Source organism: Lagopus muta, chromosome 5 (genome assembly GCF_023343835.1).
Source record: "Lagopus muta isolate bLagMut1 chromosome 5, bLagMut1 primary, whole genome shotgun sequence".
NCBI classification, from domain to species: Eukaryota; Metazoa; Chordata; class Aves; order Galliformes; family Phasianidae; genus Lagopus; species Lagopus muta.
The window spans coordinates 53,759,643-53,787,586 of record NC_064437.1 but is presented as its reverse complement, the minus strand read 5'-3'; the positions used below and the strand labels follow the sequence as shown (position 1 = coordinate 53,787,586).

The window sequence follows — 27,944 nt, the reverse complement described above, 5'->3', positions numbered from 1 at the left end:
GAGCTGGAATGGGCTCCGCCCCCTCCCGCGGGCCGTGAGCGCGTTCCGTACGTCCGGCGGGAAGCGGTGACGCGGGACGTAGCGGCGGCGTGTGTGTGACGCAGTTGCCCATGGTAACCCCGCTGCCGCGCAGAGGATGGTGAGCGGGGCGGGGGCGGCGGGCCGGGCCCGGCGGGAGATCGGGGCCCTGCGGGGGTCCGGCGGGAGATCGGGGCGTCGGGGGTGCCGGGGTGCCCATCGGGAGGCCCGTGGGGGGGCCGCGTGGGCCATGTCGGAGGAGATCGCTCGGCCTTGGGGTGGTGTTAATTTGGGGTGTCCGGCCCGAGGATCGGGTCCTGGGGGCTGTGTTTGCATGGGGATTGGTGGATCCCCGATGCGGGTGGGAATCAAGAGCCGCAGAGGCCCGCTTGGCCCGAGGAGAGGCAGAAGGGAGGATTGACAGAAAGGACTTGGCAATGATGGGGGCAGCGTTCAAACACGGAGTGCTTGGGAGGGCCTGGGGGCATCTGCGTGGAAAGACCATGGACGGGGCAGCCAGGGGAAAGAGGTGGTGGTGATAGTGGTGGTGACCCCAGCACAAGACATGGAGCTGTTGGAGCGGGTCCAGAGCAGACCACAAGGATGCTCAGAGGGCTGGAGCACTCGTCCTATGGAGACGGGCTGAGGGGCTGGGCGTGTTCAGCCTGGAGAAGAGAAGGCTGTGGGGATACCTCAATATGGCCGAGAAGATGTGCGTTCCCCATCCCTGGAGGAATTCAAGGCCAGCTTGGATGGGGCCTTGGGGGAGCTTTGAGATCCATTCCAACCCATCCATTCTGTGCGAAAGTCAGCTGCAAAAGTCGGGGGAGCTCCAGGAGAGCTTGCAGAGTTGGAAGGGCTGTTGATAAATGGCCTTAAAAGGGGAGCTCAGTCTTGGCAGAGAAGCCTGGGTGTAGGAGCTGGGGGTTTGGGCATGGATAGAGCTGAGACATTACCTGGGGACTGGGAGAGACTTGGATGGGACAAACAGTTTGGGGAATTGCTGTGCTGTGCCAGTCACTGTTGGCTGGCTAGGACAGGCTGCTGGGATTTGGGTGCTCTTGGGTTTTCTGCCATGGGCTGGGGAAATGGGGATAGTGTGGGCTGAAGAGAGAAGACTCACCATGGGAAGGAATGGAGGAGTTTTGGTGCTAGTGAGAGAAAGAGATGATCTAGGGAGGAGAGGAATGCTCAAGTGTAGAAACAAATTATTTGATGGGGAGCAGGGTTCATTGAGGAGAGGAACTGGAGCCTCACTGCAAAGGTTTTGGTAAGGACAGAGGGCATTACTGGGAGACAAATGTGTGGTGATGGTGAAATGTTGCCTGCATCATGTTAGGGTAAGGCTGAATTATAGACTTGGGTGCTGGATGCTGCAGTATTTGGGGTGGAACGGGATGGTGCTGGTGGAGTCCATCAAGGACTGTCAGGAAAGAATGAGTGGGCATCAACAGAGGGGTGGGAAACAGCTGTGGTGGTTGGGGAGCTGCTAGTGGGGTGCAGTGTGTGCAGAGAGCCCAGACTGAGAGAAAGAGCTTTTGTAGGGCAAAGCTGTGTTTTGTCCAGAAGCCCTCTGGATTCAAACTGGATTAATGCACAGGAGGAGGCATAAGTGAGAACAGCAAAGGCAGCTCCTCATCTTTGCTGAGTTAATTCTGGCTGCATCCCCACCTGCTGTACCACAGAGAAAGAGATTGAGATAAAGTCTGTGAGACCTGCTCTATTTTAGATCAGGCGATGATGGAGCTTGTCACACCAGGCACCAAAGCCATCACAGGATGGACATCTGCTGTGGAGATGAAGGCAGCTGCCTCCAGCAGCACCGTGCTTTGTGGGACGCATTTGGCCTGCAGCTGCTATCAGCCAAATCTGCTCTTCTGCTTTGTGATTCCTGATAAACTGGTGTAGTCTGGGATCTGGCTGTTGTTAAGTGAGTGTTTTTGTGCATGGGGAGGGTGGACTGGGTGTTTTCCAGTGCTTGTGTTATTTGGTGCAGCATTTTAATGCTTCCTAGTCTATTTTCCATTTTTGGGAGTTGTTTTGGAGCAGCAGCCTCTCAGACCATGGACTGGCTGGGCTGGGTGGCAAGCTGGGGAGCTCTGTTACCAGCTCTCTGGAGTCTCAACTTTCCCTAAAACTGAATAACCCTCAGTGGCAGAAACTCTGGAACATCAGCACATACATCCAGGACAGCTCTGCTGCCCGGGGGGTATGGAGCAGCAGTCAGAACTGATCCAGACAGCCTGACATAACAACGCACTGCTTGCCATCTGAGCTGCCCATGAGCATGTTTCTGACCCATCACGATTGCACTGGTAAGCACTGAAACACTCTTCAGTTCTGCTTGCTCCTGCTCCAGTGATAATGGGGTTAATGCTGATGTTTAAATTATTTCAGTGCTCATCCAACTGAGTAAGTGCAGAGGGGAAGTGTCTTGTTCTGCAGAGCATACCAGCATTTCTCACAGCTGTGAGGCAGGGATGCTGGAAGGTCATAGGTGGAGCACGGAGGGAAACTTGAGCCATAAAAATGCATAGCACGAGGGATGCATGGTGCTGAAGGCTTTGGCTCGGTTGAGCAGCACGTGTGCTGGGCTCACAGCAAGGGTGAAGGGAGATGTTACATGAAAGAGTAAGCAGCCTTCAAAAGTTCTGGAAGTGCTGTGTGAAGCAGAGCTTGCGGCTTGCTTGTCTTCACCAAGTGAGATGGTATGTAACTGATGGATAACAGGGCTGGGGGATGACCTAAGTTTTTCTAAAGCTGTTGACTGAAGATGACATCACTGCATCAAAACCAGGTCTGTCAAAGTGTGGCCCCATTGTACAGCTGAGGAAACTGAGTCATGGAGCGCTTGGATGACACCAGGCAGATGTTGTGCAGAGAATGCAGTACCGACATAGCAGGACGTGTAGTCAAACGCCTTCCTCCTGGCCTTAAGCTCCCATTTTTAATAAAAGCAGCAAGTATCGTTGCCTGCTGTAGGCGTACCTAGTCCTCAGAATTTTCCCTTTGCCTCTTGTCTGACATGGAGGCTGTACCAAACTGACTCCATTAAAACAAAACATTTTCCAAAGCTTTAGCAGTGCTCCGCTGTTCTAGTTTCCAAGCAAAGTTGCACATCACACATTTTTCATTTATTTACTGTTTGTGCGATGGTTTTATGGGAAACAATGTGCAGGGGGTGCAGTATATCAACAACTGGAGGAGGTTTCCAAGTACTGCACTGCTGGAGGGGAGACAAAGCGGCAGGCATCAGCAATCCCCTGCACAGGGCAGAGTGCTTCCTTGAAGTCTGCAAAGAGCAGAGGAGTTTGATTTTAATTATGAAAGGAGAATTCATGCTGGTGTTGGTTAGTGCACCAAAACACAGAGTGCCGTGTGACCTCTTTGACAGAAAACTGTGTTAGTAGGTTCGAGCTGGAAGAGCTCTGTAGGTGACTCGGCTCCATTAAATGTGGGATTTCAGCAGAGAAAAGAAAGTCTGCATTGAATGACACCATATGGTGGAGACATGCAGCAAGCAAATGATTTTGTTGGGAGTTCTGCCAGAGTAAGAAGTATTGAATAAACCGTGCTCAATAGATTAATTTACTTCGGTTGTGTTTTGAAAAAGACTGGGTGATTTTATGACCATTAGTGACATTTGCAGTTCTGCAGCCGAAGATAAAGGTAATCAAACGTCATTCTTCAGGGCACCAGCTAATCAGCGCAGTTGTCAGGCCGGCTCCCCTCCTCCAGCTGTGTGTGTGCAGAACCGCACGCTGGACGGCAAATGGAGCCTCAAACATTCTCTGCTGAAAGCAGGAGATTGGGCTCAGCAAAACCTCTTGTGCTTCCCCAGGTGCGTGACTCGCGTGTGACCGCCTGCGAGCATCACTTGCCCCACTGCCTTCATCCAACTAGTTAGAAATGGTGAATTGCTGCTGCATTGCTTGCTGAAAGTCAGCAGTGAGCAGGGCTGGGCTGTGCTCAGGCGCAGAACAAGGAGATGTTCCCCCTCCATGGTGAGAGATAACAGAGCGATAGGAGAGAATTTGAGGCAGGTTCAAACTTGGCCCCTTCACCGCCGAAACCTCCTGGAGGACTGTAGGTGTGGCAGAGGCAGAATTAGCAGGAGAATCGCGGGCCGGTTTGTGGGTGTTGTGTGAAGTTTCTCCCACGGCTGTGAGGAAGGCACAAAGGAGGGGCTGGAGGACAGAGCGAGGCACTGTGCGCTGCTGGGAAATGGAACCACCACCTCTGCGGCTCATGAGCTGGCCAGAAAGGGCCAGGAGGTGAAGGTCCAACCCACGGCCGTGGCAGCAGGGGAGCAGGGGCAGGGAGGGGTGGGCGATGCGGTCACAGCGGCCGGAGAGGCGCAGGGCTTGTGGCCGTGGTGCGTCTTGGTGAGTGAATTCCATTTCAGCTGAATGTCCACATGCACGAGATAAGAGATTGCTGGTGACGGAGGGTGGTTTTGTTTAAAATTCATTATCTGAGCTTTGTGGTTAATAAAGTTAAACAGAATACATTTACTTCTCTTGGAATAGGAATCAACTGTGCTGTGCCGTGGCTTGCGGGCCGAGCTTTATCCATGCCCTGTGTATCCTGCCCTCAGTACGAGGGGAAATTGCTCTTTCCATTATGGTCTTATATTGCCAATCTGATACAATATTTAAACAGATTATCTCAATGCTCTGTTTGTCCCAAACCAATTTTTGTTTTGGCCTATAAAGCGAATCTTCCTTTCGGCGGCTTCTGTGGTACAGGATGTAGTTACATGCATCAACTAGTTCAAAAGGCCCATCTACAGCCTGGATTTAAAGCTGAATAAACCCACAAAACCCTTAGCTAGGACTATAAATGTCACCGTATTTTTATATATGTCTGTATTTTCTTTTTTTAAGGAGAACAGGATTACTGCATGCAGCTATAACTGAACGTCCTTCGATAATTCAGTGGGTATTTTAAACCTAGCAATGATAGGCTTTCATAAAACCGCACATCCCCGTTTTCAGAGGGATGCTAATAAGATGGTTAGCTTCCCTTTCATGCTCAACGTGTTTATGAGTGCACTTACCCATTTAGTTGCATCTCTGAATTTAATGCCCCGCTCTGATTTCACAGTAATTGTCAGGAGTCATTTTTTCTTTTCGTATGTCCCCACTCACTGTCTGGAAAATGCCGCCTTCTTGTTGCTGACCCCATCAGTCTGTCTCCTCACGGTGCTTGTAAAGAAAGCCCTCTCCACCAAGGATAATGATGTTTTTAAACAAGCCGACCTGACATAGAACACATAGTTTGCTTAACTCTGAGGTGACCAAGCGGCTGTCGCTGGCTGGCCGTGCCCTGCCTTGAGTTGCTCCCTATGGCTGCCCTTCTCCAAAGGCTGCATGCGCTGCCATGCTGTGCTGCTCATTACCCAAACAGCATCTGCAGTTCCCTTCTGTGTTACAGATGCTGCAGCCTGCTTAGTTTGTGCAAATGCCGTGCTGCCCTTGCACTCCTGCAGCCATCCCCACAGCTCCTCTGCCAGGACCCGTCTTACTCCTCGCCCCACGTGTGCTCCCTCCTTGCTCAGGGTACGTTTGCTTGCTGCACTGCCTCAAGGCCCTGCTCTTCTCCCTTGGCATTTGAGTCTCCCCTTTGCACCACCATTTGCTGGCTTTTCTACCTGATGTCCACCATGGATACCAAGTAGTTGTTTCTTGTCTCTCATTGGACCAAGTTGGTTTCAGTACTGTGTCTGCAAGCACGGAGGTGCTAATCCAGCAGCATGTGTGCTGGGAGGGTTGCTTGCCCCTTGTAGTGCCTACATGCTGCAAGGAACTCAGCTGAGTTATTTTTTCCAGTCTACCAAGCTGTCAGGAAATGCTTTCTGTCTTCCTAACTAGTATGCTCATAACACCAATTAAAAAAAAAATAGTAAGTGTATTAGAAACCAGTCTGTGCCTAGCTTTACTTAACCTTAAGCATTCACTAACTAGGGAGAAAATGCTGAGTGCCAGTTTTTAATAATATTTACAAAATACTACTAATCACAGTGGCCTGGGCTATTACTTGGCTCTTGATTCAAGCTGTGTACACAAACCATGTAACCTATGCTGGCGGCTACTGAGATAGAGTCCACCTCTCTGTGTTGGCCTGCTTGTCTTCCAGCCTTTTAAATCAGCTTACTTTATACCTTAGAGAATACTTTTATTTCTATAAATATCCTCCCATCCATTGGCTACCCCAGATAATCCTGCGATCAGCCGTGCCGCGGTGTCACTCGAGCAGAATATGGAGCGATGCTGATCGTTCTCTCGTAGGCTGTCATACTGGCCCAGAAATAGCATCTGTCTACAATGGGAGCAGCTCTATTAACATTTATAACAGTTCCTCTTCCCGACCCCTGGGAATTGCTCCCTGGTAGATAAGCAACACTTGGTAATACATTGCTTTGCGCTCGCTGTTTCGGAGTTGAATTCTGAAACGTAGCATCTCCTAATCCTGATCTGCTCTGGGCTGCACCGCTCCACTCTTAGCAGTGCTGAGAATAGGATTAGCATTGCAACAACTTCTTTTTTTAACCACGAGCAATAAACTGAAATAATGGGGCCTGGTTCAGAGCCCTCTGAAGTCGGCAGCAGCTCTTTGATGGGTCTGTGTTGGCTTGGGCCAGCATGTAGGAATGGGAAATTCACAGCGTTTCCTGGGAAGGGGGTAAAATGTGTGAATTTTAGAGTTCCTGCTCTCGTGGGGAGCTTGGCTCTGCATATTTAAAAGCCAACAAATACAGCCATAAATCTGACTGCAGGTGAAAAAACGTGCGGTGCAAGTCGGGCAATTACAACTTGCATGTTCTAATGACGTCAAGTGCATACAAGCACTGGAGCCCATCCCATTGCTGGGCATTTTCCCTGCCCTCCACCCCCAGCATTGCCGGGCTGGGGAGCTGCCTGCACCCACACAGCACAGCCCATCCGCTTGCTGTGGCTGCACAGAGCCAGCTGTGGGCACCCAGCCTAGCACAGGGTGTCACAGCCCAGGCTGCAGGCAGTGCGTGCGGGCATTGACCGCCGGCAAGCAGAGCCTGCTCCTGATTAGCACCTTGAGCTGGGCCCGGCTTCCCAGGTGTTTAGCAGCCTGTTTATGGTGCAGGTGATGCAGCCCAAGGGTAAGATTTCACTTCTGCTGCTGTGGTTCTGTGCGTGAGCTCTGAATTTCTGACCCTCAGCTTTCCACAAAAGCGCAGTCACAATGGCAGCCGTGCAGCATCCTACAAATATCCATCAAACACAGTTTTAGTAAGTTCCTCCTCTTCTTTCGAATTGTGTATTTGTGAGCTGCATCTGCTAATTAAATGGGTAGCCAACAAATTACTTCCAAATCCGAAATGCTTGAAGGGATGGATCAAATCTAACCTGTGTTTGGATCTGGGTATATTTTCACACCGTGCAACGAAAGCTTTGACATCATGATGGGTAGTGCCATGTCCTTTCCAAACTGCCCTTTGTGCTGCAGCAGCACAGCGCTGCGACAGCAGTCCTGCAGCCCTTCATCCTAAGGACAGGTTTCTGATTGCTTGATCAGGAGGGGATAAGGAGTAACCCTTATGGCTCAGATAGTCCTCGGCTCCCAGCAGGAATATTTAGAGGGCGTAGTTCCTCTTAGCAACAAAGCACTTTGTGACATTTAGCTAATTTGCCCTTGCAGGTCGACAAGAATTGTCGTCTCCGTTTTGCAAATGGGAGAACAAAACCGCTTGAGACGCGGGCCCCCATGGCCTGGGTTTGTGCTGATATCTGAACTTCATTTTCATGATTGCCCTTCGAGACATGGAAATTGTCTGTGGGAGGCTGAGCAGGATCCTGAAGGCTCCAGAAGGAGCTGTGGGTGCATTTTTCCTTGGGGTTTGCCCAGGCAAACAAGTTGCAGGAGCATCCATGTATCTCAGCCCTTCTCCTGCAGGGCTGAGGTCCAGATGGAAGCAGAGTGATTTGCTCCTCTTGGTTACACATCAGGATCTGGACCATTTTTCGTCCATTTCAGAGAGGTGCAGGTCTCTGACAAAAGCTTGGGTGTGCTGCTGTAACGTGCACAGTTGTAAATGAGCTGACCTGCATATTCTGTTTCCTAATCCTGAGTGATACTGTCAGCTCAGAGAGCTGAGCCTGGCTAATGACTGAAATCCACTGTGCTTTTCTTAGCGAGGACGTGTGGTGATCTGAGATAGCTGTTAAGTGCTACATCCTGAGAATCAGAACTGCACGTGCCCCATGGGTCCGGCATGTTTTAGACAGATAAACGGGGTTTGAGATGATCAGGGAGTTACTATGAAAAGAACTGATGTCAGGTATGCCGTAACCTACAGTTAACCAGAAGGGAGATTAAATTAATGGGGTTTTCCCTCTGATGAAGATAATGAAGAGCTCGCAAGGACTTGGTTTGCAGCTCCTATATGTAATATCCTTAGGCACTGTCTTCCTGGCACAGGCAGTGCCAAACAGCTGTGTGACATGAGCGATGCAGCCAGTGGTGCACCCCACTGAGTGGCATTTGTGCTGTCTGAGACCTCACTGATGCTCTTGGAGATGAAGGAGAATTGTGGGGAGGGGGAAGAGTAGGAGAGGAACCGGGAAGAGGGAAGGGGTTCAGCCTGTCCTGGGATCCAGCACTGAACAGAACGTGGGGAGCACGGCCTGGTGGGGAAAGTCAGAGGGGAAATAACAACTACAGTCTCTCTTGCTAATTTAGGGTTTACTGTCAATCCTGCGTAAACTGAAAAGCACCCCAGACCAGGAGGTGAGGATCCTCCTCTTGGGACTGGATAATGCAGGCAAGACTACACTCCTGAAACAGTTGGCGTCTGAGGACATAAGCCACATCACACCAACACAGGTGAGGAAGGCCTTTTGTTTTACAACCAGACAACTCCAGACATTCTGTATATTCCATCGTTCCCCCTCTGGTACCTCCAGCCCCCTTTCGTGAAGCATGAAGGTTGGGGAGAGAGAAGTCACCCATCAGAAATACTGCAGCACTGCTCCTGTGTTGACCAGAGGAGGTTGCTAGAGAGCTATGGGAGATGCTTCCCCCCACCCTGTAGTTGCCTTGCAAAGCTCCCAGCTCCAACACCCTAATTCCAAGTCCCAGTCCCCTGGGTCTTGCGGCAGCACGTTGCCAGCCCACACCACATCCTGTTTTTCTACTTGAATGCCCTTTCAGTTGGTGCTTTAATTGATGAAATGGACCCTTCAGACATGCAGCTGTTGCTCTTTTAAGCCCGGCATTAGTTGCGTTGTGTCGAATTGAGCTGAGACCTCTGGCTTCACGTTAGCTGGGACTCTCTACTCAGCTTTCACAAGCTCAATCCTGCTTCTCACAGTGCCCTTGTTTTCTCCTTATCTACAGCTCTCCCACCTCTTCCTGCACCCACCCTGCTGAGCCTTTCCAGGGTACTAACTGCATCATATGTTTCCGTAGCCATGACAGCGTCAACCCTTGACCCAGGAACACAGGCAAGCTGATGGTTTAGTGGCTGTGTTCATTTTCACCAGTGCCTCTCCTGCAGCCGATCCATCTTTGTGGCTGCCTGCCCATCTCACAGCATGGTGCAGGCACAGGATATATAAGGTGCTAATGTCTGCCTGTGAATCTGATCCAGCCGTTCAGGTTTATGCTCTATGTGCCTTTGTTTCTGCTCTTTCCAGGGCTTTAACATCAAAAGCGTTCAGTCTCAAGGCTTCAAGCTGAACGTATGGGACATAGGTGGACAGAGGAAGATCAGGCCGTACTGGAGGAACTATTTTGAAAACACTGATATCCTTGTAAGTACTGGCTGCAGTTGAATGCTGTGTTCATATAATCCATGGTCTTGGCCAGAAAGGAACAAGCAGTATAATGTCCCAGTTCTCAGCAACACCATTGCCATTGTAACAGGAGTTATTCCGAGTGAAATGGCAAGATTGGTTGGGTGCACTAAGAAAAATGCAGTGATGTTTGGAGAAATCATTCAGTTGTATGTTTTTACTACCATGGGATGGTGCTGGCTGTGGCCAGTTCCTTTCCTCTCATCTCAGGCTCTTTCAAAAAAGTGAACATCAGTTACTTGTAGTTTGCCCATCTATGGCTCCTTTCACTGGAGACTCCCAAAAGCCCATCATGGGTATGAGCGACTTAAGCCTCATGTATGGAGGTGGGTCAGAATGGTGCTTTTTTTATGGCTGGGGAAACTGAAGCACAGAAGAGTTAAATGTTGTGTCTGGCATCAGATAGGAAGGCTTCTGGCTGAGGGGCACAGAGAGACCCCTTGTCTTTTCCTTTGGTCCTTTCATCATTACACCGTCCTTTAATGTTTTTGACATCTTAGCTGCAGTTACCTTACAATTAGCTACAGTTGACTACCATTATAATTACACTGCGGGACCATGCCAGAGCACGTTACCCCGGGACCTTCTAAGTGCTGTCCTGACTAGTTTCAAAGAGTACCTCTAACATGCAGCCACACGTGGCAGGATGGAGACAGTCTGGGGGCTCCAGGCCCACCCCCCTGCCAAGCAGCACTGCCAGTGAGAGCAGAGAAAAAGCCATTCTAAGCAAGGTCTACAGGCTCCCATGGGAAAGCAGGAAGCTCTCTCTGAAAGACGCCCTTCCTCCCTTCTGTATCACACACATCCATACTCACTGACTTGCTGGGAGCTTCAGTTCACCTCCATAGTAGGATTAGTGCAACTAGAAGTAGGGCTTTTTGCTCCGAGGCTCACATAGGGGTCCTGAAGGGTCTGGCTGTACCTGCAGGCTTAGAAAACATTGTCCAAATGAATATGCTATTTAAATAGGTCTAAAAAGTCCCCTAGTCTCTTCTCCAGATTCTCTTCTTCCAGTGTTAATTTGCAGTCTGATGTTTGAAGGGGCATAAACCTGAGTGGTTGCTTTTTCAGGGAGTAATGGTGTAATCTTAAAAAGAGAAAATCTGTGTTTGAAAAAACTAGCAGGACAAAGAACACATACTCTTCTGTGGCCATCAAGAAAACATGGCATGGCTGCAGGGCTATCATGCCCACTGGATCTGAGCTCTGCAGTTGCTGGTGAGGTGAATGTAGATTTGCAAATCAAAGTCAACACTGCAAAGCAGCAGCTAGGGAATCTTTGCTACAGCCGCTGTTCAGACTGCAGAGGCTGTACAACTGCAAAACAGTGCCTGTGAGGCTCTGCTGGCAAAGCAATGAGCTATCTTGGTCTGTGGTCTTCCCCCCTTCCCAGGGTGTGCTGCATGAGAGGTGTGGAAATAAAGGTGAATTCAAAGACAGGAGATGAATACAGCTGTGTTCCAGTCCTCCTCCCACTCTAGCTAAAGCAACGTGCAGAGAAAACCTTTCTTTTTATACGAATAAGATAGTTGGTAGAACCACAGTCAGTTTGGAGGGAAGCAGCAGTGTGAATTCAGAGAGGAAGTAACTGATGCGTATGTGGACATGAGCCTGCACTCCCTACTGGCCAGCTAGCAGCCAGTCCTGGACTGAGAGTTGTCTCCATGTTAGTGCAGTGCTTTGCCACGTCCATATGCACCAAAACTGGGATAGCAAAAAAGGTAAGATCAAGTTCTTTTACTAGCTCTTGCACCCCTTACAGTCAGTAATTCATCTCCTCTTGCAAACCTGATGCAGGTCATGCCTCTGTAAATTGAGCTAACTTATCCCTTGTATTATTCCCTCATCCAGCCCCATCACTTGCAATTTCTGCCCAGCTGACTTACTCCAGGTTTTGTTTAGGCCTGCTCCTCAAAGGAGACACCTCACATGTGTTTCTTTCTCAAGCTCCATTACGCTACTTGAGGGCTGCTCAAACTAGCGAACCATGTTACAAAACACTAGAGCCAGAAGCAAGCCTTGTGTGGGCCTCGCTTCAGAAAAAAGATGGAAATAAGATATGCCACAATTCCCAGGACCCCCTGCTTCTGTCTTCTCCTAAAATATATTGCACAAAGTAGAAAGGACCCTTTAAGAAGTATTAAAAAGCAGGAAGTGATTGCAAATTCAAATCCATGCAGGTGCCTTTGAATGAGAGCTAGGTCTTGCATCACACACCTGTGATATTTGGAAGCTTAACCCAGGCAAATAAGGTGTGGATATCTGGCTGATTGCATATTCAGACAGGCACCTGCAGCTATTTGGCACAGTGGTTTCTGGTTTGGAAGTAGGCACTCTGCACATACTTCATCTTCTCTGCTGTGCTTTTGTGGCTTTTGCCCTGAGCGCTGTGTCTCCAGTTCTCATCTTGCAAGGTAGGTCCCTAGCAAGAAACAGAGAGGTGCAGGAGAAAGCCTAGCTGGCTGTGGCATGGGGCTCTTCCTTGCCAGTTAGAAAAGCACCATAATATGCAAGGTGTAACCTTTTATCTAAGAAATAGCGCTCAACTATTGCATTCATGCGTTGCTAAGCTTCCCCTGAGATGTCTTGAAGGGGGAAAGACGATAATCAAGTTTCACAACCACCACTCCACATCTTCCTTCTTTCTTTCTAGACCACGCTTTCTACCTCAAACGGGATGCACAGGGGTGGGTGCTTTGGACAGAGAGGACAGGTGTAGCTGATGCAGTACTTTTGGGATCACATTGCAGGGAGAGGCTGTGTCACGCATGCCCGTGGGCCTTTCGCCATCACGTGGCACCAGGCACGTGCATTACTGCCGTGTCCCTGCACAGCTGTGTCCAGCCCTGCTATGTATCCATAGGCTCTCTCAGTGTTCATCAGCCACAGGGAGGACCACAGATCCCAGCTGATCAACTAACAGGCCAGTGAGCCTGCAGAGATTCCTCCTTCTCAAGGCTGGCACACAGATCATCTGGTCCCATTTTAAACAGCCCTAGCACTGCTCGTACCTACAGTTTAGTAGACAGTGCTGCTAGAGATCTTCCCTCCCCCTACTGTTTGGTCAGAATTATCCTGGAAGCATGGAGTCTTGCGCTGAAACTGCCTGCAAGGATGCCATTTATCTTGATGGCAGGGTGCTGTGCTCATCTATTCCCTCAAAACCATGCTGACACTTGCTCCCTGTAGCCACCCAAGAGCATGCATATGACATCCTAGCAGCTTCAGTCAGCACTGATGAAGAATGGCAGGGGCTGGAAACGAAAGACTCAGTGTTTATCACCAGTCCTGTCCCTGTCTGCTGCCCCAGCAACCTTCCCCTTCCTATAAGATGAGGTGATTCTTGCCTGGATGTTATACAGAGGTTCCCCAGTTTCTTTAGGTGTAGTTTGCTATGCATGCTTTCTGAATTGCGGTAGCACTGCTGGAGGGAAGGAGGAGGGGTGACTGGATTTACTAATCCCTCACCTTGTGGGGTCTTTGAGGAGCCTTTTAGCCTGTGCAGAAGGCATTTAAAAAAAGGAAAGCAGGACACGGCATGCTGCTGGAGAGGGCAGGGACCCTCTCCAAAGGCAGGGAGCCTGCAGGCTGGAGAACCACTCTCACCCAGGGACAGATGTCTGCCTGGGACCTCCTCACAGACTGAGATGTAGTGCCCAGCTCTGAGGAGATGGAAGAGCTCTGCAGTCAGACTTTGGGAGCCAGCTTCTGCCTGTCTCCTCTGCCACCTTAAGGACAAGCTGACAGCTGAAGACAGAGTCTTGCAAGCTGGATCCAGCCACCTGTCCCAGGAGGTCATGGTAGGACAGAAACTCAATGTCACCAATATATTCAAACTTCATCTGTCCCCTGAGCACTATTATGTGCCTTGTTGGCTTATGAGAAGGTGACATGTTCTGCTAGAAAGCAGCTTGGTCTATTCACAGCTCTGCAGAGCTTGGACACTGTTTGCTAGGGTGAATGACCATGTCTGGATTCCCACGTTTTGCCATCCTGTACTCAGCTCCAGCCTGTAAGCTGGCCATTTGCAATGATGCCAGGCAGTCTCCTGTTCTCTTCAGATAACATGGAACTGGTAAGAGCATCCCCAGTACTGCCACAAGCAACCTTCTGATCCTAACCACATGGCTGTCCACTCCCTTGGGTTTTAAAAAGGGAGGTTCCTGGCAAAACATCATGACGTTTAGACAACACTTGGTATATAAATAATACTAAGTATCTTTGTGCCCAAAACCATAATTATTAGGCTTAGCTCATTTATATGATACTAAGGAAGAGTGTCTTCTGGGAAAAGTAACTTTTTCCCCTCATTTCTTTTTCAGATCTATGTCATTGACAGTGCAGATAGGAAGAGGTTTGAAGAAACGGGTCAGGTGAGTTACTTATGCCCAGCTTCCTTTGAAGTAACAGAGTGCTTCTGAGTGCCCCTTGCTCACAAAACTTAGAGAGATGATTTTGTTGTTTATGAGGAAAATTTGCATTTCAAGAGAGACCTGCCTTTCAACATCAATGCAGATTATTTTGGTAGATGTGAAACAAGGAAAATAGGTAGCCTAATTCCGTTTAAATAGAACGGTTTTCATTAAAACTATACAAGAATAGCAAACAGAGCCCCATACTAGAAGAAAAAAACAAAAAAAAAAACTTTTCTAAGTCCTTTAAACCTTGCCAAACCAAGACCCTTAGGAATCTTATTTTCTTATTTACGAAGTTGAAATGGAAATCATATTGACTTGATTGTCTTTTGGATGTAATTGAAAAAAAAAAAAAAACCAACCCAGGAACTTTGTAACTAGGACTGGCTAGAAAATAAGATTTCCGTTCTGCAAAGTTTTGATGTTTTGTAATGTTTTGTGTTTTAGGATGGAACAAAAATAGGACTCTTGAACTTTCTGTTACAAAAATTGGAAAGTGACAGTGTCTCAAAATACCTAACAGCAGATTTGCCCCTTGAAATGGGAGTCAGAAATGAGGGATTTAACCTAAAGCCCTCTGTTCTGCCTGTTCTGAAGGAGGCACTTGATCTTTTGTCTCTCTAATCTGAAGGGCACACCCTCACAGAAGGACTGTTGGTTATTTTAGGAGCAGGGGAAATTTCTCTCCTGTTGATGCTGTTTTGTTTTATAATCAGCAATTAAATATTCATTAGGCAAACGAGAGGGGGAAGAAGCAGAAGTGTAGAGCACTTGCCTGAGTCAGGTGAACTCAGACTGGACCCCTCACATTTCCACAAATAATTTGATTTCAGTAAATGAGCTGTGTCAGATGAAAGACCGATTTTGTTGAAAAATTCCTGGCCAACTCTGTTTATAACTCTGTTCTCTCGCCCTGGTTTCCAAACCAAACATTGCTTTTCAGGGGATGGAATCAGATTTCCACTGCAGTTTAGCATCTCCCTGGCTGTGCTCCTTTAATCCAAAAGTGTCTGGCCAGTGAATGAAAGATATCAGGACAGCATCTGAGAGAAAAACCTTTCCAGCTAAATAAGGAGCCCACAGAAAAAAATCTCATCTACTCATTTCTCTGCAATACCAGCAGTCCCTGCAGGTTGAAGTTCTGCTGGGTTTGCCATATGCTACATAGGGAAGTGACTTGAGACTGCTTGTTTCATGTGAGGCCATTGCACAACCTTAGACATGAAGTATTTCAGCCATCGTTGATCTACTGCAGATTCAGATTTGGGCTATTAAAAGACTCTCTTTGAGTCATTCAGTTTAGAATGGACAAACCCATTTCTCAGGATGCCACCCAATGTGTACTCTGCATATGGAGCCAAAATCCAGCTAGCAGGGCTGACCTAGCTTGTCTGCAGCTAGCCAATGCCTTCAAAAGCATTGCCACTTTCTTGTGGGATTTCCATTTCTGGTGGAAAAGGAAAAAAAAAAAAAAAAAAAAAAGAAAAAGAAAAAAGTCCTCTGCTGCTCAAGTTGCAGTTTATAGAGCTTGGAACAAACCCCTGAAAGTCATTATTAGTGAAGATATCAGGGCCGGTGTCAGCGGCTGCTCAGGTACAAATGCCAGTCAGGCAGTAACTTAAAACAGATTCCTCATCCTGCCAATTTACATGTTTTTTGCTGTTTCATCAATTTTGGTCTCTGGGGAGCAGCGACTGGTAAAACACAGAGCTGTAGCCTTTAAGGCAACTGCTAATTTCAGACTAAGATGAAGATTTTTGTAACCTGTAATTGGAAGAAATAGCTTTTGAACCTTGGGCTCGGATGATTGTATACATTTTTCTTCTCTTATAATAAGAACACTGGAACACGCTCTTCCAGCATTTGCCCTAAATATATTTCTAATTAGAGACAACCACTGGTGGTTGAAGGTTTTCTTCCCTTGCCTCCCTCCGCCTTCCCCTCACCCTGCTCTCTTGTAAATGATATAGGAGCTGGCTGAGCTTTTGGATGAAGAAAAGCTTGGTGGAGTCCCCGTGCTCATATTCGCTAACAAGCAGGATTTGCTGACGGCTGCCCCTGCTTCAGAGATTGCCGAGGGACTGAACCTACACACAATCCGTGACAGAGTTTGGCAGATCCAGTCTTGTTCTGCTCTTTCAGGAGAGGGAGTACAGGTGAGGCACTGGAGAGGGCTTGCTGTGCCAGCAGGCCATCTGCGAGACAGAGATCCTTGTCTGCGATCTGCAGGGTGGGGCAGCACTGGCTGCATCGCAAAAGAGGGTCAGCACGGCCAAGCCCTCACTGCTCGCAGCATGGGTCACGTATCTCACTCACCTCCTGTGTGCAGGGGAGGGGCAGCTGTGGGCCCTGGGGATCTCTCTGTCCCTGGAAAAGGGGAGCCTTCGCCTCCCCACCCGGGACCCCTTGACCGGGCCAGATGAAGACATTGATTTATTTTAAAGAGACTGCTGTCAGGTTAATCATTTTCACAAAACAAATCGCCTTCTACTATTAACCCCTTTGACTGTTACAAGTGTGCACTTTAGAAATCTGATTTACCTTCACTACTAATGTCATTTGGCGTTTTGCTCAACCCAGGCGCCAGAGAACAGCCGATCAATTTTTCTGATCTGAGAAACACGAGAGCAGCATATGGGGCAAAGACCACTTCTAATGGCAGCATGTGGGGCAGCACAAACCCTCACAGGGGGCTGAGCTGTGTTCCTGAGCTGAACTGTAATAGCTGCGCCTTGTAGCCAGTTCCTGCAGCATAGTAGCTCTTTGTAATGTAAATGGGACCTGGGTTTGTTTATTTCACTCTTAGGCTTTCCTGAATTAAATATTTGCAGCGCTCCCAATCCAAGCAGTCAGGATTATTCCCTTCACTGATACTTAAAGAAACAAAATCATGAAGCCATTTATCTCCACTGCAAATTCAGTGAATTCCTTATTAGCAGATGCTACAGGGCTGCTCAAGATAGCCAGATCTCAAGCTGAGTACGAAGAGTCAGAGCAGAAGCCCACAATACTGAGTGGGCAATAAAATGGCAGATGAAATTCAGTGCTGACAAGTGCAAAATAATGCACGTGAGGAACAACAACTCTAACTAGACATATATGATGATGGACTCTAAATTAGCTGCCATTACTCAGAGCAGATCACTGGGAACAGCAGCTTAGTGCTCAGCAAAGGCCAAAAAGGGAAAACCAAATGCTAGGGAGTTGCCAGTAACTAGAAAAGGAATTTCTAGAAAACTCTCTTCTGTAACAGAATAAAGGCATGGTAGGCACCAGCCTTGAACACAACATTAATTTCTGCCTCTATTCCTATCTAAAAAGACTTCAGCAGCAGTAAAATCAGAGTCCAAGAAATTGGGTTGAAGGGTCTTATGCTTAAAACATGGCCAACTAAAAGCACAAAGGAGGTTGCTGAAGGCCTTGTCCATTCAAGCTGTAAGCATCTCCAAGCATGGAAATTCCCCCATCTCTCTACATAGTATTTTCCAGCACTTAACTGCTCCCATCAATAAAAATATTGTCCAAATACCTGCTCAGAAGTATGAGAGATTTGAGGATCTTTTTTTGAGATTATTTTGAGAATGATCAGCAGTACAGAGTGACATCTGTAAACGAGGAGAATAAATAGATTGGGACTTGCAGCTTAGAAGAGAGAGAGAGAGGACAAAAAGTGAGAATGTCTTTGGGGTTTATGGGATACAAGTGACAGACTATATGCTGTTTTTTCCACATTGCTAGAGGAAGGAGGTTCCTCATGAAGCAACGATTTAAAACAAGTAAAAGCTGCTTCTTCGCTAGTTGCATAATTGAGTTGTGGATCTCTTTGGCTGAAGATGCTGGGGAGACCAAAGGAATTGGTTGGCTCAGAAAAATATTAAGCGAATTTCTGAAGAGCTCCTCAGACAAGATCTGGGGATAACTTTTGGGCGAGGAACAGCCTGGGCCATAGACTAGGAGAAAGAACCCAGTTCCTACTTGTTCTTTCCCTTGGCATCCATTGACCTGACCCCTTACAGTAGTTATTTAGCTTTGAAACTCTTAACCTAACATTTAGACCTAAATGTTTCAGATGGTGTCCTTCAAAGGCCCTTAGTTAGCTAAAATACAAATTGAGCTATGTTGTAACCACCCTTGTGAAAAGCTTCAACTCTGCAATCTTTATTTTGAAGCGGTGGTCTTAAAAGGGAAATACATTCCTCAGTGGCAGTGTGTGTTGAAGTCCAAAGAAACGTGATCGTGATTTACGATAAAGTGAGATTGCAGTTTCAAAGGGTTGCAGACAAATCAGGCTACCTGCTTCCTTCCTTCAGGCCCTCCTCTATTTTATCTAAGTCCAAGCTCTTAAGGGCAGTAGAATGGCAGATGAGCTTCTGGGAGGAGTGCTGGATGTGGAAGAGCTACATGGCAGGAGGTGGCACTTTCTGTTGCTGAGCTATGAAGAATGCCTCTTTTCCAAACTGATCTGCAGGCTCTCTGAAGCGCTCTGCGCACTTTTTTGTTGCTCAGTCTTCCTTTCTGTGCCCTCTCCTTGAAGTGCAGTGCATCTTTGTATGCATTCAGTTGACCAGAATATAAGCCCAAAGTTCTCACCCAGAGAAATTAAATCCAGTTCTGTACTTACTTGCAGAAAACAGAAGATGAGAGCTAAATTAAAGTATTTGCAGCCCTATAGATTTTGTTCATTATGCTTATCTAGACAAATTAATTTAGATGCAGGGCAGATAATGTGCTGTTGTCCCCAGTCTCGTTGCCCTAAATACTGCAGCTTATTCCATAAGTAATTGTTGCAAAAAGGCAAGTCACAAATTCTCTGCAGCTTAAAGTAAGAGCCCTTGTATTTCTCTTGTGCCATAATTCCAGCCCTGTCAAATCAGGCAGCAAGGATGCCAAGCTCGCCTTCTCTTGGCAGTTCATTGAACAGAATGTTTTCCAAGATGGCTTTTAAACCAAAGGATCTTAGGTGCAATTGGATCAGCCCAGAAATAAAGAATGTCTTCATCCCTGGGACTCTCAGAAGTCAACATGCTCAAAATGTAGGGGAATCAAAGAAAAACTTGTTGAGAGCACGAGATGAAGAGAGAAGATTTTGAGAATCGTGGTACACTGTCTCTACCAGTGGCTCAGAAGGAGGCCATCTATGTGTAGTTAGTGATCAGCTCACTGCTTTAAGGACTTCTTTGAGAAATGACAATGAGTGACAGAAGAATAAATGAAGATGTGGAAGCATCAGGTATTCAGATGAAAGGCAAAGAGCAATCACGCTAACCATCACTGCTGATGGAATACATTAGCTGGAGTAAAATCACAGACGTCACTGATGGATTTTGCAAGGAAGGGTGGTAGCATACCTAGTACTCAGCACACAGAAGTACAGAGTTCATAGGAGAAGATTTTTGTGATAGCCTGAAGGAAGAGCAGTGAGCAAAGATAAATAACGCCGATACATGAAGGAGAAATAGTTTGAAGGTCATTTAATTAGTTTAGCTGCTAGCACCATGGTGTATAGAATTGGGTAGTTAAGACTGGGGATTTCAAGGTTAATGAGATTAGATTATGGTTAATAGAATGATACAAATTTAGAGAATTTAACTATTATTTGAATTGGGTTATTTAATAAAACTGTTAATTAAGGAGGGAATCCATATTGTCATCTTCTCTTTTAAAATTAACCGTCAGGGACTCAGGAAGAAGGGCCCAGCAATGTTATGGGCAGGCTCAGGAGAAAGGTGGCTGGGTTAACTGGAAACCCCATACAGGAAGCCCTCTGGAAGCCAGCTGACCATCTTGCATTGTGCCAGCTGAAGACTTCTTTACCTCCAGAGTGAAATCATGGGCAACGCTTGTCTGCTCAATCACCCTTCATAATATCATTGCAAGAGGAGCGACATCCCTCACCTTAAAAGCTATTTCAAACAAGCTTTCTGCTTGCATATGATTTTAACCTTCTGACTAGTTATCAGTTGGGAAAGCCTCTTCTCCCTGCCATGACTGTTTGGACTCTGCCTCTAGAGCAGCAGCATCCTGTTCCAGCTTACACTGAGACCCTTGTGTGTGGTACAACAAATGAGAGAGGTGATCACCAATTCCAGCAGAGAAACACAAGGGAGACCTTGCCTCACAGTAGCTCTCCATTGCCACATGGGCTCTCCTGGGGTTGTGACCACGTCTCTAATTGGTGTGCAGAAGCTATGCATGTTCCATCCTGGCCAGCTGGGATGAGGTGAAAGCTAAAGGGACTCCCCTGCTTTTGCTGGAGATGCTTCTGAGGGGGCAGTACGTATTAAACACGACTCAAGACTTTGGACCAGTCTGTGCTCTGCAGCTCATTTCTTGTTTGAAGCAAGAATCTTGGATCAAGGCAGCAGGAGCTCAGCCTGCCCTGAGGAACCTCCTCCAGGGCGATGCTGCAGCATATTGTGTCCAAAGTCTCCCAAGCATAATAGCACCCAGGAGACTATTAAAAGCCAATGGAAATGAGAGTAGCCACTAAACTCTAATTTATGCCAGAGCCAGTCTGGGCTGAACTGCTTACTTCTCCCTGTTGGGCTCTATTCTCCACTGGGAGAACGGAGCCCAAGACCTACATGTTGCTGGTACTGCAGTTCACCACTCTGACAGGGGCAAGATTCAGAGCAGGACTCCCAGCAATCTTCTGTGTTATATCCTCTGAGCTAGGTTTTGTCTAAAAGATGTCTAAGCCACAGCAGGCTGGCCAGATATCTCCCACATCTTAAGAAGGTTCTGAGGCTACTTGTGAATGTGATTTTAAACCAATTTTGACTACTGCAGCTCTCCTGGGGCAGGCAGAGCCAGTTGTGATGAGGAAAAGCAGCAGTATTTCCAGACTACAGGGCAAAGTCTTGTGATTTTTAAGCAGGGTAAAAAGAGACTCTACAAAGTTGCATTGGGGATACAAGCTCTCAGAGGACAAAAAAGCTTGCACCCAGGCAAAGGCAAGGATGGTATACTTGTGGGAGCCTATAAAGCCTGCCTGTATGCTGAGCAGAGGTGCAAAGAAATGACAGATAATGAAGCCACACTTACAGCTTGCAGAGGGAGAAGAAAGCGGCAGTTAAAATAACATACACCAAAAATGCTAGAGATGGAGAATTTTGTACTTGCATGACCCAATTTGTTATGGCAGACAGAAGATTACATGAAAGGATTAAGCTTTGCTGTCCTTAAGGTCACATTAGGGGTCACAAGTCTGTGGCCTTGCCTGATCCCTGGCTTGCAGGGGAGCAGAAATCAGGATGCTTTTTTATGGGGTGGAAGGGACTCATTCACTGCGTTTGAAGTCAGATTACTTCACTCCCACAGCCACAAAGCTGATAATGCAGAGAATAAGCAAGCAGTGGGCTAATCTCAAACAGGACTTTGCATTCCTCCTGGGGGAGGCTCTAGCAGTTCTTTCCCAAAGGGTGTCACAGCACAACTCCCCTGGCACAACAGCAGACGTGACTGCAGCGAGGCGGGGTTGCGCTAAGCAGCGTTTCTCTGCAAGGAGCATTATCCTCTTCCCTGGAGTTCTCTCTCTTTGCTTTGGTAAAGTTTACTAGCTGCTTGTTAAGGAGCTAAGAGAGCTGAAGCCGAAAGATCTGAAATCTTTCCCTGGCTAAGTTTTCCCATGGTTGACTTGAGGCTGGAATACTAATATTGTATCCGTCTCCATCCTCAGCATATCTGCCAACGTCTCTGTCTCAACAAAGCAGCCCAAGGACATCTATCAAGATCTAAATGTTACTGTAGGGACTGTACTTTCTGCACAGAGCCATCTTTTAAGCATGCAGATATAGGGACAGAAAATGCAGGGACAAAGGATGACTGCAGCTGACTCCTTGTGGACTTGACTCTTTCAAGCATCTTTTCCTCCTTCCCCTGTGCTTTCCCCACAGAGCTCTTTGTGTTTGTAACAGTTTCTCTCCATTTCTCTGTCTTAACAACCCCTTGTCCCACTTCAGACTTCAGGCAGAAAAACTGCAAACGTACCTTCTTGTTTCCTTTGCCTTCCGTTGCATTTGCTGTTGCACTCAGGGCACTGCAGAAAACGTGCCCTGACAAAGTTGCACCAGAAGCTGCAGCATGGCTGAAGATGAGGAAGATACATCGCATGTAGAGCTGGCTGCATTCATTTTCTCTTTATCTCTGTCAGGCAGGGAGATACTTACAATTAAATGTGATTTTTCCTGTCAATTATCTCGTGCCAGAAGAGAGTTTTAAAATCAATTCCTGCTTTAAAAGTTCATCGACCTACTTACGTATTTCAAGCCTGTTTGGAGTTCACCTTTCCTCTTGCATTTTGCTATGTCATTCTTTTGCCCTCATTATATGCTTGATGCAGCCAGGCTCCCAGCCATGGTAAATCCCATCATAAACTCTGCTTTATGACCCTCACCACACCGGTGCTAAAACGGTCTGTCTTTCCCCTTCCTGAGCTCCCTGATGGCAGCAGGCAGAGTTTTAATCACTGTGAATTCAGGTTGTGGTCAGATTAGGTAGAAGATAGGATGCGTGTTTGTTGTTTTGCAGTGATGTATTGTTTCTGGGATTACTGTGCTGAATAGCAGAGGGTGTCAGCTGATATTTATTACTTAAAGCTGTCTCAGCTGTTCTGGTTCAGCAAATAAACCTACATTCAAAATGAATGAGGAGCTCTGCTTGCCTTGTATGCCATGATGTGTGCAAATGTGATTATTGCTTCCGAGGCAGGGGAAGCTGGAATCATTGTGGGAGCGTTTTTAGTTATTTATTTATTTTCACTCTTTGCAGGCAATCACGCGCATTTCTAAAGCACACAATGGAGCCAAAGGCTTGACACCTCTCTTCCCTGCCCCATTGTTAAGCCCTGGCATTCCACTGGCTGGGAAGGCTGGCTCCCTCTCTCTCTAAAGTGATAAGCTTTAAACCATGCTATTGATTGCTTAAGGCGTTACATGTTTTACACCTAGGTTATCGGTGTTATTGAAAGGGGAAGACACAAAGCTACTGGGCCTTAAAATGAATCTACCTCTCGTCTTTTCCCATTTGCTCTGAGGATTTCAGACAATTTGTTTTACCCCGATCTCTGCTGTGGAGATAAATAAATGAAACTGGAGGCAGCAGCCCTCCCCGAGGTTCGAGGTAGCAGTGTTATTAGTACCTGGCCCCACGTGCAGCCAGCCAAACTGGGCTTGCTTATTCTTTAACACAGCATGTTGACCGTTGAACGTAATGCACCGAAATCCTCCCAGAGCTCCAGAGTGGCTTTCACCCAGTTTACAAGCACAACCATGTCCCATCCCACCTGCCTTCTTTCTGCCCGTGGCACCAGCAATGCCTTGTAGGTAGGGTAGGGGTGGGTTTGATGGGACACAAATATGAGAACTGTGCATCCTGTGCTCCGTTCTCTGCACCTCACATCAGAGAAGCATCAGGAGTGGGATAAAGTGTCGCTTTGTCCTTCAGTGGCATATCCCGTTCTGGGACCTCAGCAAGAAACTCGTGCTCAGTTATTCACAACTGAAGAGCTGCCCTATTGCTTGCAATAGCAAGAAGAAGTAGCTGCACTCGTTTTTACACAAGTACCCTAATGAGTGTATCGGCATCGTAAAACATGACCACCTCTATTCTCACTGTGTTATCCCACAGTGCATGTTTCTCAGAGGCACAGAGTCTACATGCCATGATTAAAGGGACTTTCGTCCATCTGAGCTGATGTGATTTGCCTGGGGACACACAGGAGGCACGCAGCTGTGCAGAGAATTAGAGGCACGCACTGAATGTGGAGCTGGCTGTGTAACAAACAGCTTAAAATGCACAGTCTCAAAGACAAGGTGGCATGGCCAAGGTTACACAAATGATCTGAACCTAGAATTGAGCCTCGATCTGCTGCTGACATACCTTAACTGCAAAGTGATCCTTCCTTGAAGGACCGAGGCATAGTGACACGATGAGATGATGATACTTTTTATGGTCAGAAGAAGGATTTAATAACTGAGCAATGAAGCGCTTGCTTTTATGCACGGTGGTTTTGGGCACAGAGTGCAGGCGTGGGGCAGAGGAGGACTGGAGATTCCCTTTCCCTTCCCTCAACTAACACTGCCTTTCTCTGTCTAAAGGACGGCATGAATTGGGTGTGCAAAAATGTCAATGCAAAGAAGAAATAAAGCACTCTGAGCTGCATGGAAATGGAGGAGCGGTGGGAGCAGAATTCTAGCCTGAAAACACTAATTTGCTGCTTTCTGACCAAATGTTTTTCCATCTGTGCACAGCTACAGCTGTTAAAAGAAAAAAAAAAAAAAAAGAGAGAGAGGAAAAAAAAGGGAACACCATCGGTTAAAACCTACTGCTGGATTTGGAACTTGACCTGCTCTTTAGTGTCGTTTTTTATCCCAATAAAGGAATTATATATTTCCTCCCTATGCATAAATAGTATTAAATGTCTGATTAGCCAGCAAGTTTGTAAGCAGAAGCAAGACTGATTCAGTGTGAAGCAGAGGGAGTGGTGAGTTACTGTAGTTGCTTAAATGCATAGGAGCTGCCCTATCTGTGCAGGCTTGCAGTTGCTGAGGACACGCTCAGGTGTCAGTCACAGCTTTTCCTCAGTGACAGATAAAACGTGGTTTTGTTACCAATTGTGGGTAGTTTCTTAAAAAAAACTGATAAGAAGTCATTTGTGTAATGAGGGTAGAAGACTTCAGCATATTCCTATAGCCATAAAAGAGGAGTTTGATCATAACGAGACACTGCTACATTGCGACGACGCCGTAGAAGGAAGAGGGTTATGTGTGTATAATTGAAGCTCTTTACAATTGGAATAATGCAGGATGAGCGTGCCTGGGGCTTTTCTCGCAGCTGAAGGAGAATTTAGCCCGGCGTTTCACCTTGAGCCAGCAAAAACGTGGTTCCTGTGTTCAGTAAGCTCCATATGTGAGATTAGTCTTGATGTTGAACAATCCCTGTTGATTTTCCCTTGATGTTAAGGCAACTCCGCAGCAAAATGCAATTAAGTCCGTGATTACTTTCTAGAATGAGATACCAGGTCCCAGGCTTCCTCTCTGCAGTGTGCAAAACCCATTCTCCCGCCCTCCTCCGCAGCCCCGCATGGAGGTGCCCCCAGCCCGCTGCCAGCTGCAGCTCAGCCGGGTGGAGGTGAGGAGCCCGGCAGATGGGAAACGCTCTTTATAGCGAGGGTTTGTTCTCCCCTGAACTGCCTTTCCTGCAGAAGGATGCGGTTGCTGAGATAGAAACGCGAATGCGTTTTCCACCTCCTTGTCCGCGATTCAAATCTATCCCCAGCTGACAGCGGGCAGGAGTCACTCAGCGCGCCAAAGCAGCCACGTCCTGTTGAAGCGTGGTGACTCCTGGGCCAGTTTCTAACGCACAGATGGTAAAATAATCCCGCTGCCCTGCTTGCCAGCTTTGTTTGCCGCCTGCCTGCGAAAGGCCAGGGCTGGCTGGGGACCGCCTTACCCCTTCCACCTCTTGCAGGCGGGCGGCACGGGGCGAGCTGTGTGTCCTGCGGCATGTGGCTTCACCACGCACCAGCGAGCTGACTCATGGAGCCAGGTGGCCAGCTGACACCCCTGGAGCTCCACGCCTCGCTCGTCCCTTCCCCTGGACATCTCCAGCTCACGGCACAAACATCTGCACTGTGCGTGAAGCCGCCTCCGTGTTAGAGCCCGGCACATTGAAATTGTCTGGGGCCGCTTCCAGGTCCTCCCGTACATGGGGATGGTTCAGGGGTTGGGCTGCGCGTAGTTCAGCTGTCATTGCTGTGGCTGGGGGCAGAGGGACAGCTGGGACAGCAACTGCTGCAGCAATCCAAGTGTAATCTGCCTGCGTCTGTGAGTCAGCACCCTGAGTGCATCTGTCTGCAGCCCAGGCGGGACGTGCAGACGGAGCGATGCAGCCTGCTGCAAAAAGCAGGGCTGGGAGGGGAGCGGAGGCTCCATCGAGCTGTTAGGCAATAGCTAATGACACAAAGAAGTGACACGCTTCCAGTTGGCGTGCGTTGAGCAAGGAATCGTGAGGAGAGATGTTCATTTAAACAGAGCAACTGTGTTAGCTTAAGGGGAGCCTCAGGAAGCTGAGCCCTCGTGTTTCTGGAGCCAAAGGAGGAGAAATGTATCCCAGCACGTGTATGAGAGATCCCCTTTTCCTCCATATCCGCACATATGCCTGATGAAAGTGCTGTAAAGCATTGCAGCCCCTTCTGGAAGGCACGCTTTGGGCTGTGGGAAACAGTCCCAGGCTTTAGGCTGGCACTGGGTGCTGAGTGAAGTGCTTTGGCTTCTCTCCTCTGCCCCATCAGAACAAAACCCCCCTGGGGGCAGAAGGGAACCCTCCTCACCTGCAGGACTGCAGAGCTAAGTGCTGCCCCGCTCTCTGCTATTTCTTTAGGCTCCCATCAGTTATACTTGGAAAATGTGTGTAAAATGCTGTAAATTTAATCTTGCTCCAGTTTGGAAGGAAAAATTGCCTTACTGAACTCAGGATCCAGAAGCGTTTGCTGGCTCATTCCTTATGTTTGCTGGTTGCTTGGTCCTGCTCCAGCCAGAGCTTCGCCCGTCATCTGGTAGATGAATGTGGTCTACCTGGGAGGATGGAGGTGGAGGGTTACAACGACTGAAGTAAATCATCTTGCAGCAATGGCCATAAATGCTCTCTGTACTGTAAGCTCTGTGTATTGACCTGGTAGAAATGTAAAGGGATGTGGGGTTCTGCTCACCTGCCGCTCTGCCCCCAGCAGCACCCGGCTCAGTACCACCTGTGAAGCTGGGAACACAAACGCTGCCCCTCTGCCTCCTGACCCATTTGCTTCATGCTAATGTCCTGAGGAGGCTTTGTCCTTCCAACTCTGCTTTGCCCTCTTTGAAGTGAGATCCGAGCAAAGCAAACCATCTCATTGGTATGGGTGGAGCTCTGCCGCACATTGCATCGATTCATAGATTTTTAAAGCCAGAAGGGACCATTATGTTCCTCTCTCCTGACCTCCCGCATAACACAGCCCATTAAATTCCACCCAGCCAGGCTCGCTGCAAGCTCGATGCCTTCGCTTGAATGAGAGCCCCTCTGCCAGGCAGGCAGCAGCCTGATTTAAGGCTCCGAGTGACGGCCGACCCCAGCCCAGGCACGAGGAGTCTGTCGCAGGGGTTAATTCCCTTCCCGGGGGGAGGCTGTCGTGCTTCACTTTCACATCATTAAATCTGGTTTTACCTTTGTGATAGATTAAAGACGCCTCTCCTGCCCATTGGTGTTCTCTGGAGGGGAAAGATGATGGAGAAGTGAAATTCTCCAAGGGCACGGCAGGAAATGAGGCTCTGATGTTTGCAGCGGGGACTCGTGCTCAAACCCCAGCTCCCCAGTTGGCTCCGATGGAGAATTTCTCTCCTTGCCCTCGCATTGTTCCCCACACCCCAGTGCCACCCCTCGTGTGCTAGAGGCGTTTTTCTCCATCAGAACTGTACCTGATCAGCAGACGGCGTTGGCTGACCGCAGTGGGGTGAGGCCTCTCCTGCACTGCCTCTTCCATCGTGGTCCTGCTGTGGCCAGGCCCACACAAGCTCTTTCTTTTATGTTCCCTTTCTGAATTCCACCAAAAAGGGGTGTTTGCAATACCTGCTCGTGTTGGTACTCGGTGTATGGTTTAGATGTCTTTGTCAAAAAAAATAAATCATTAAAATTTAGTAGAAAGACA

The 27,944-nt window shown here is 47.9% G+C and overlaps 1 protein-coding gene across 1 annotated transcript; it reads left to right on the top strand.

The window, feature by feature from the left end:
* The first annotated feature begins 13 nt into the window (after nt 1-13).
* Nucleotides 14-27,944, top strand: ARL3 (ADP ribosylation factor like GTPase 3). Its single transcript, XM_048946637.1, has 6 exons — nt 14-139; nt 8,737-8,880; nt 9,693-9,809; nt 14,174-14,224; nt 16,237-16,422; nt 24,364-27,944. Exons 1-6 carry the CDS (start codon nt 137-139, stop codon nt 24,409-24,411), a joined length of 549 nt encoding a protein of 182 aa, XP_048802594.1. The 5' UTR covers nt 14-136; the 3' UTR covers nt 24,412-27,944.

What these genes read in the sequence shown, in the direction of transcription:
- ARL3 (XM_048946637.1), top strand. An exon ending in GCCACATCACACCAACACAG is followed by an intron (nt 8,881 to 9,692) that starts GTGAGGAAGGCC and finishes TGCTCTTTCCAG; the next exon opens with GGCTTTAACATCAAAAGCGT. An exon ending in TTGAAAACACTGATATCCTT is followed by an intron (nt 9,810 to 14,173) that starts GTAAGTACTGGC and finishes TTTCTTTTTCAG; the next exon opens with ATCTATGTCATTGACAGTGC.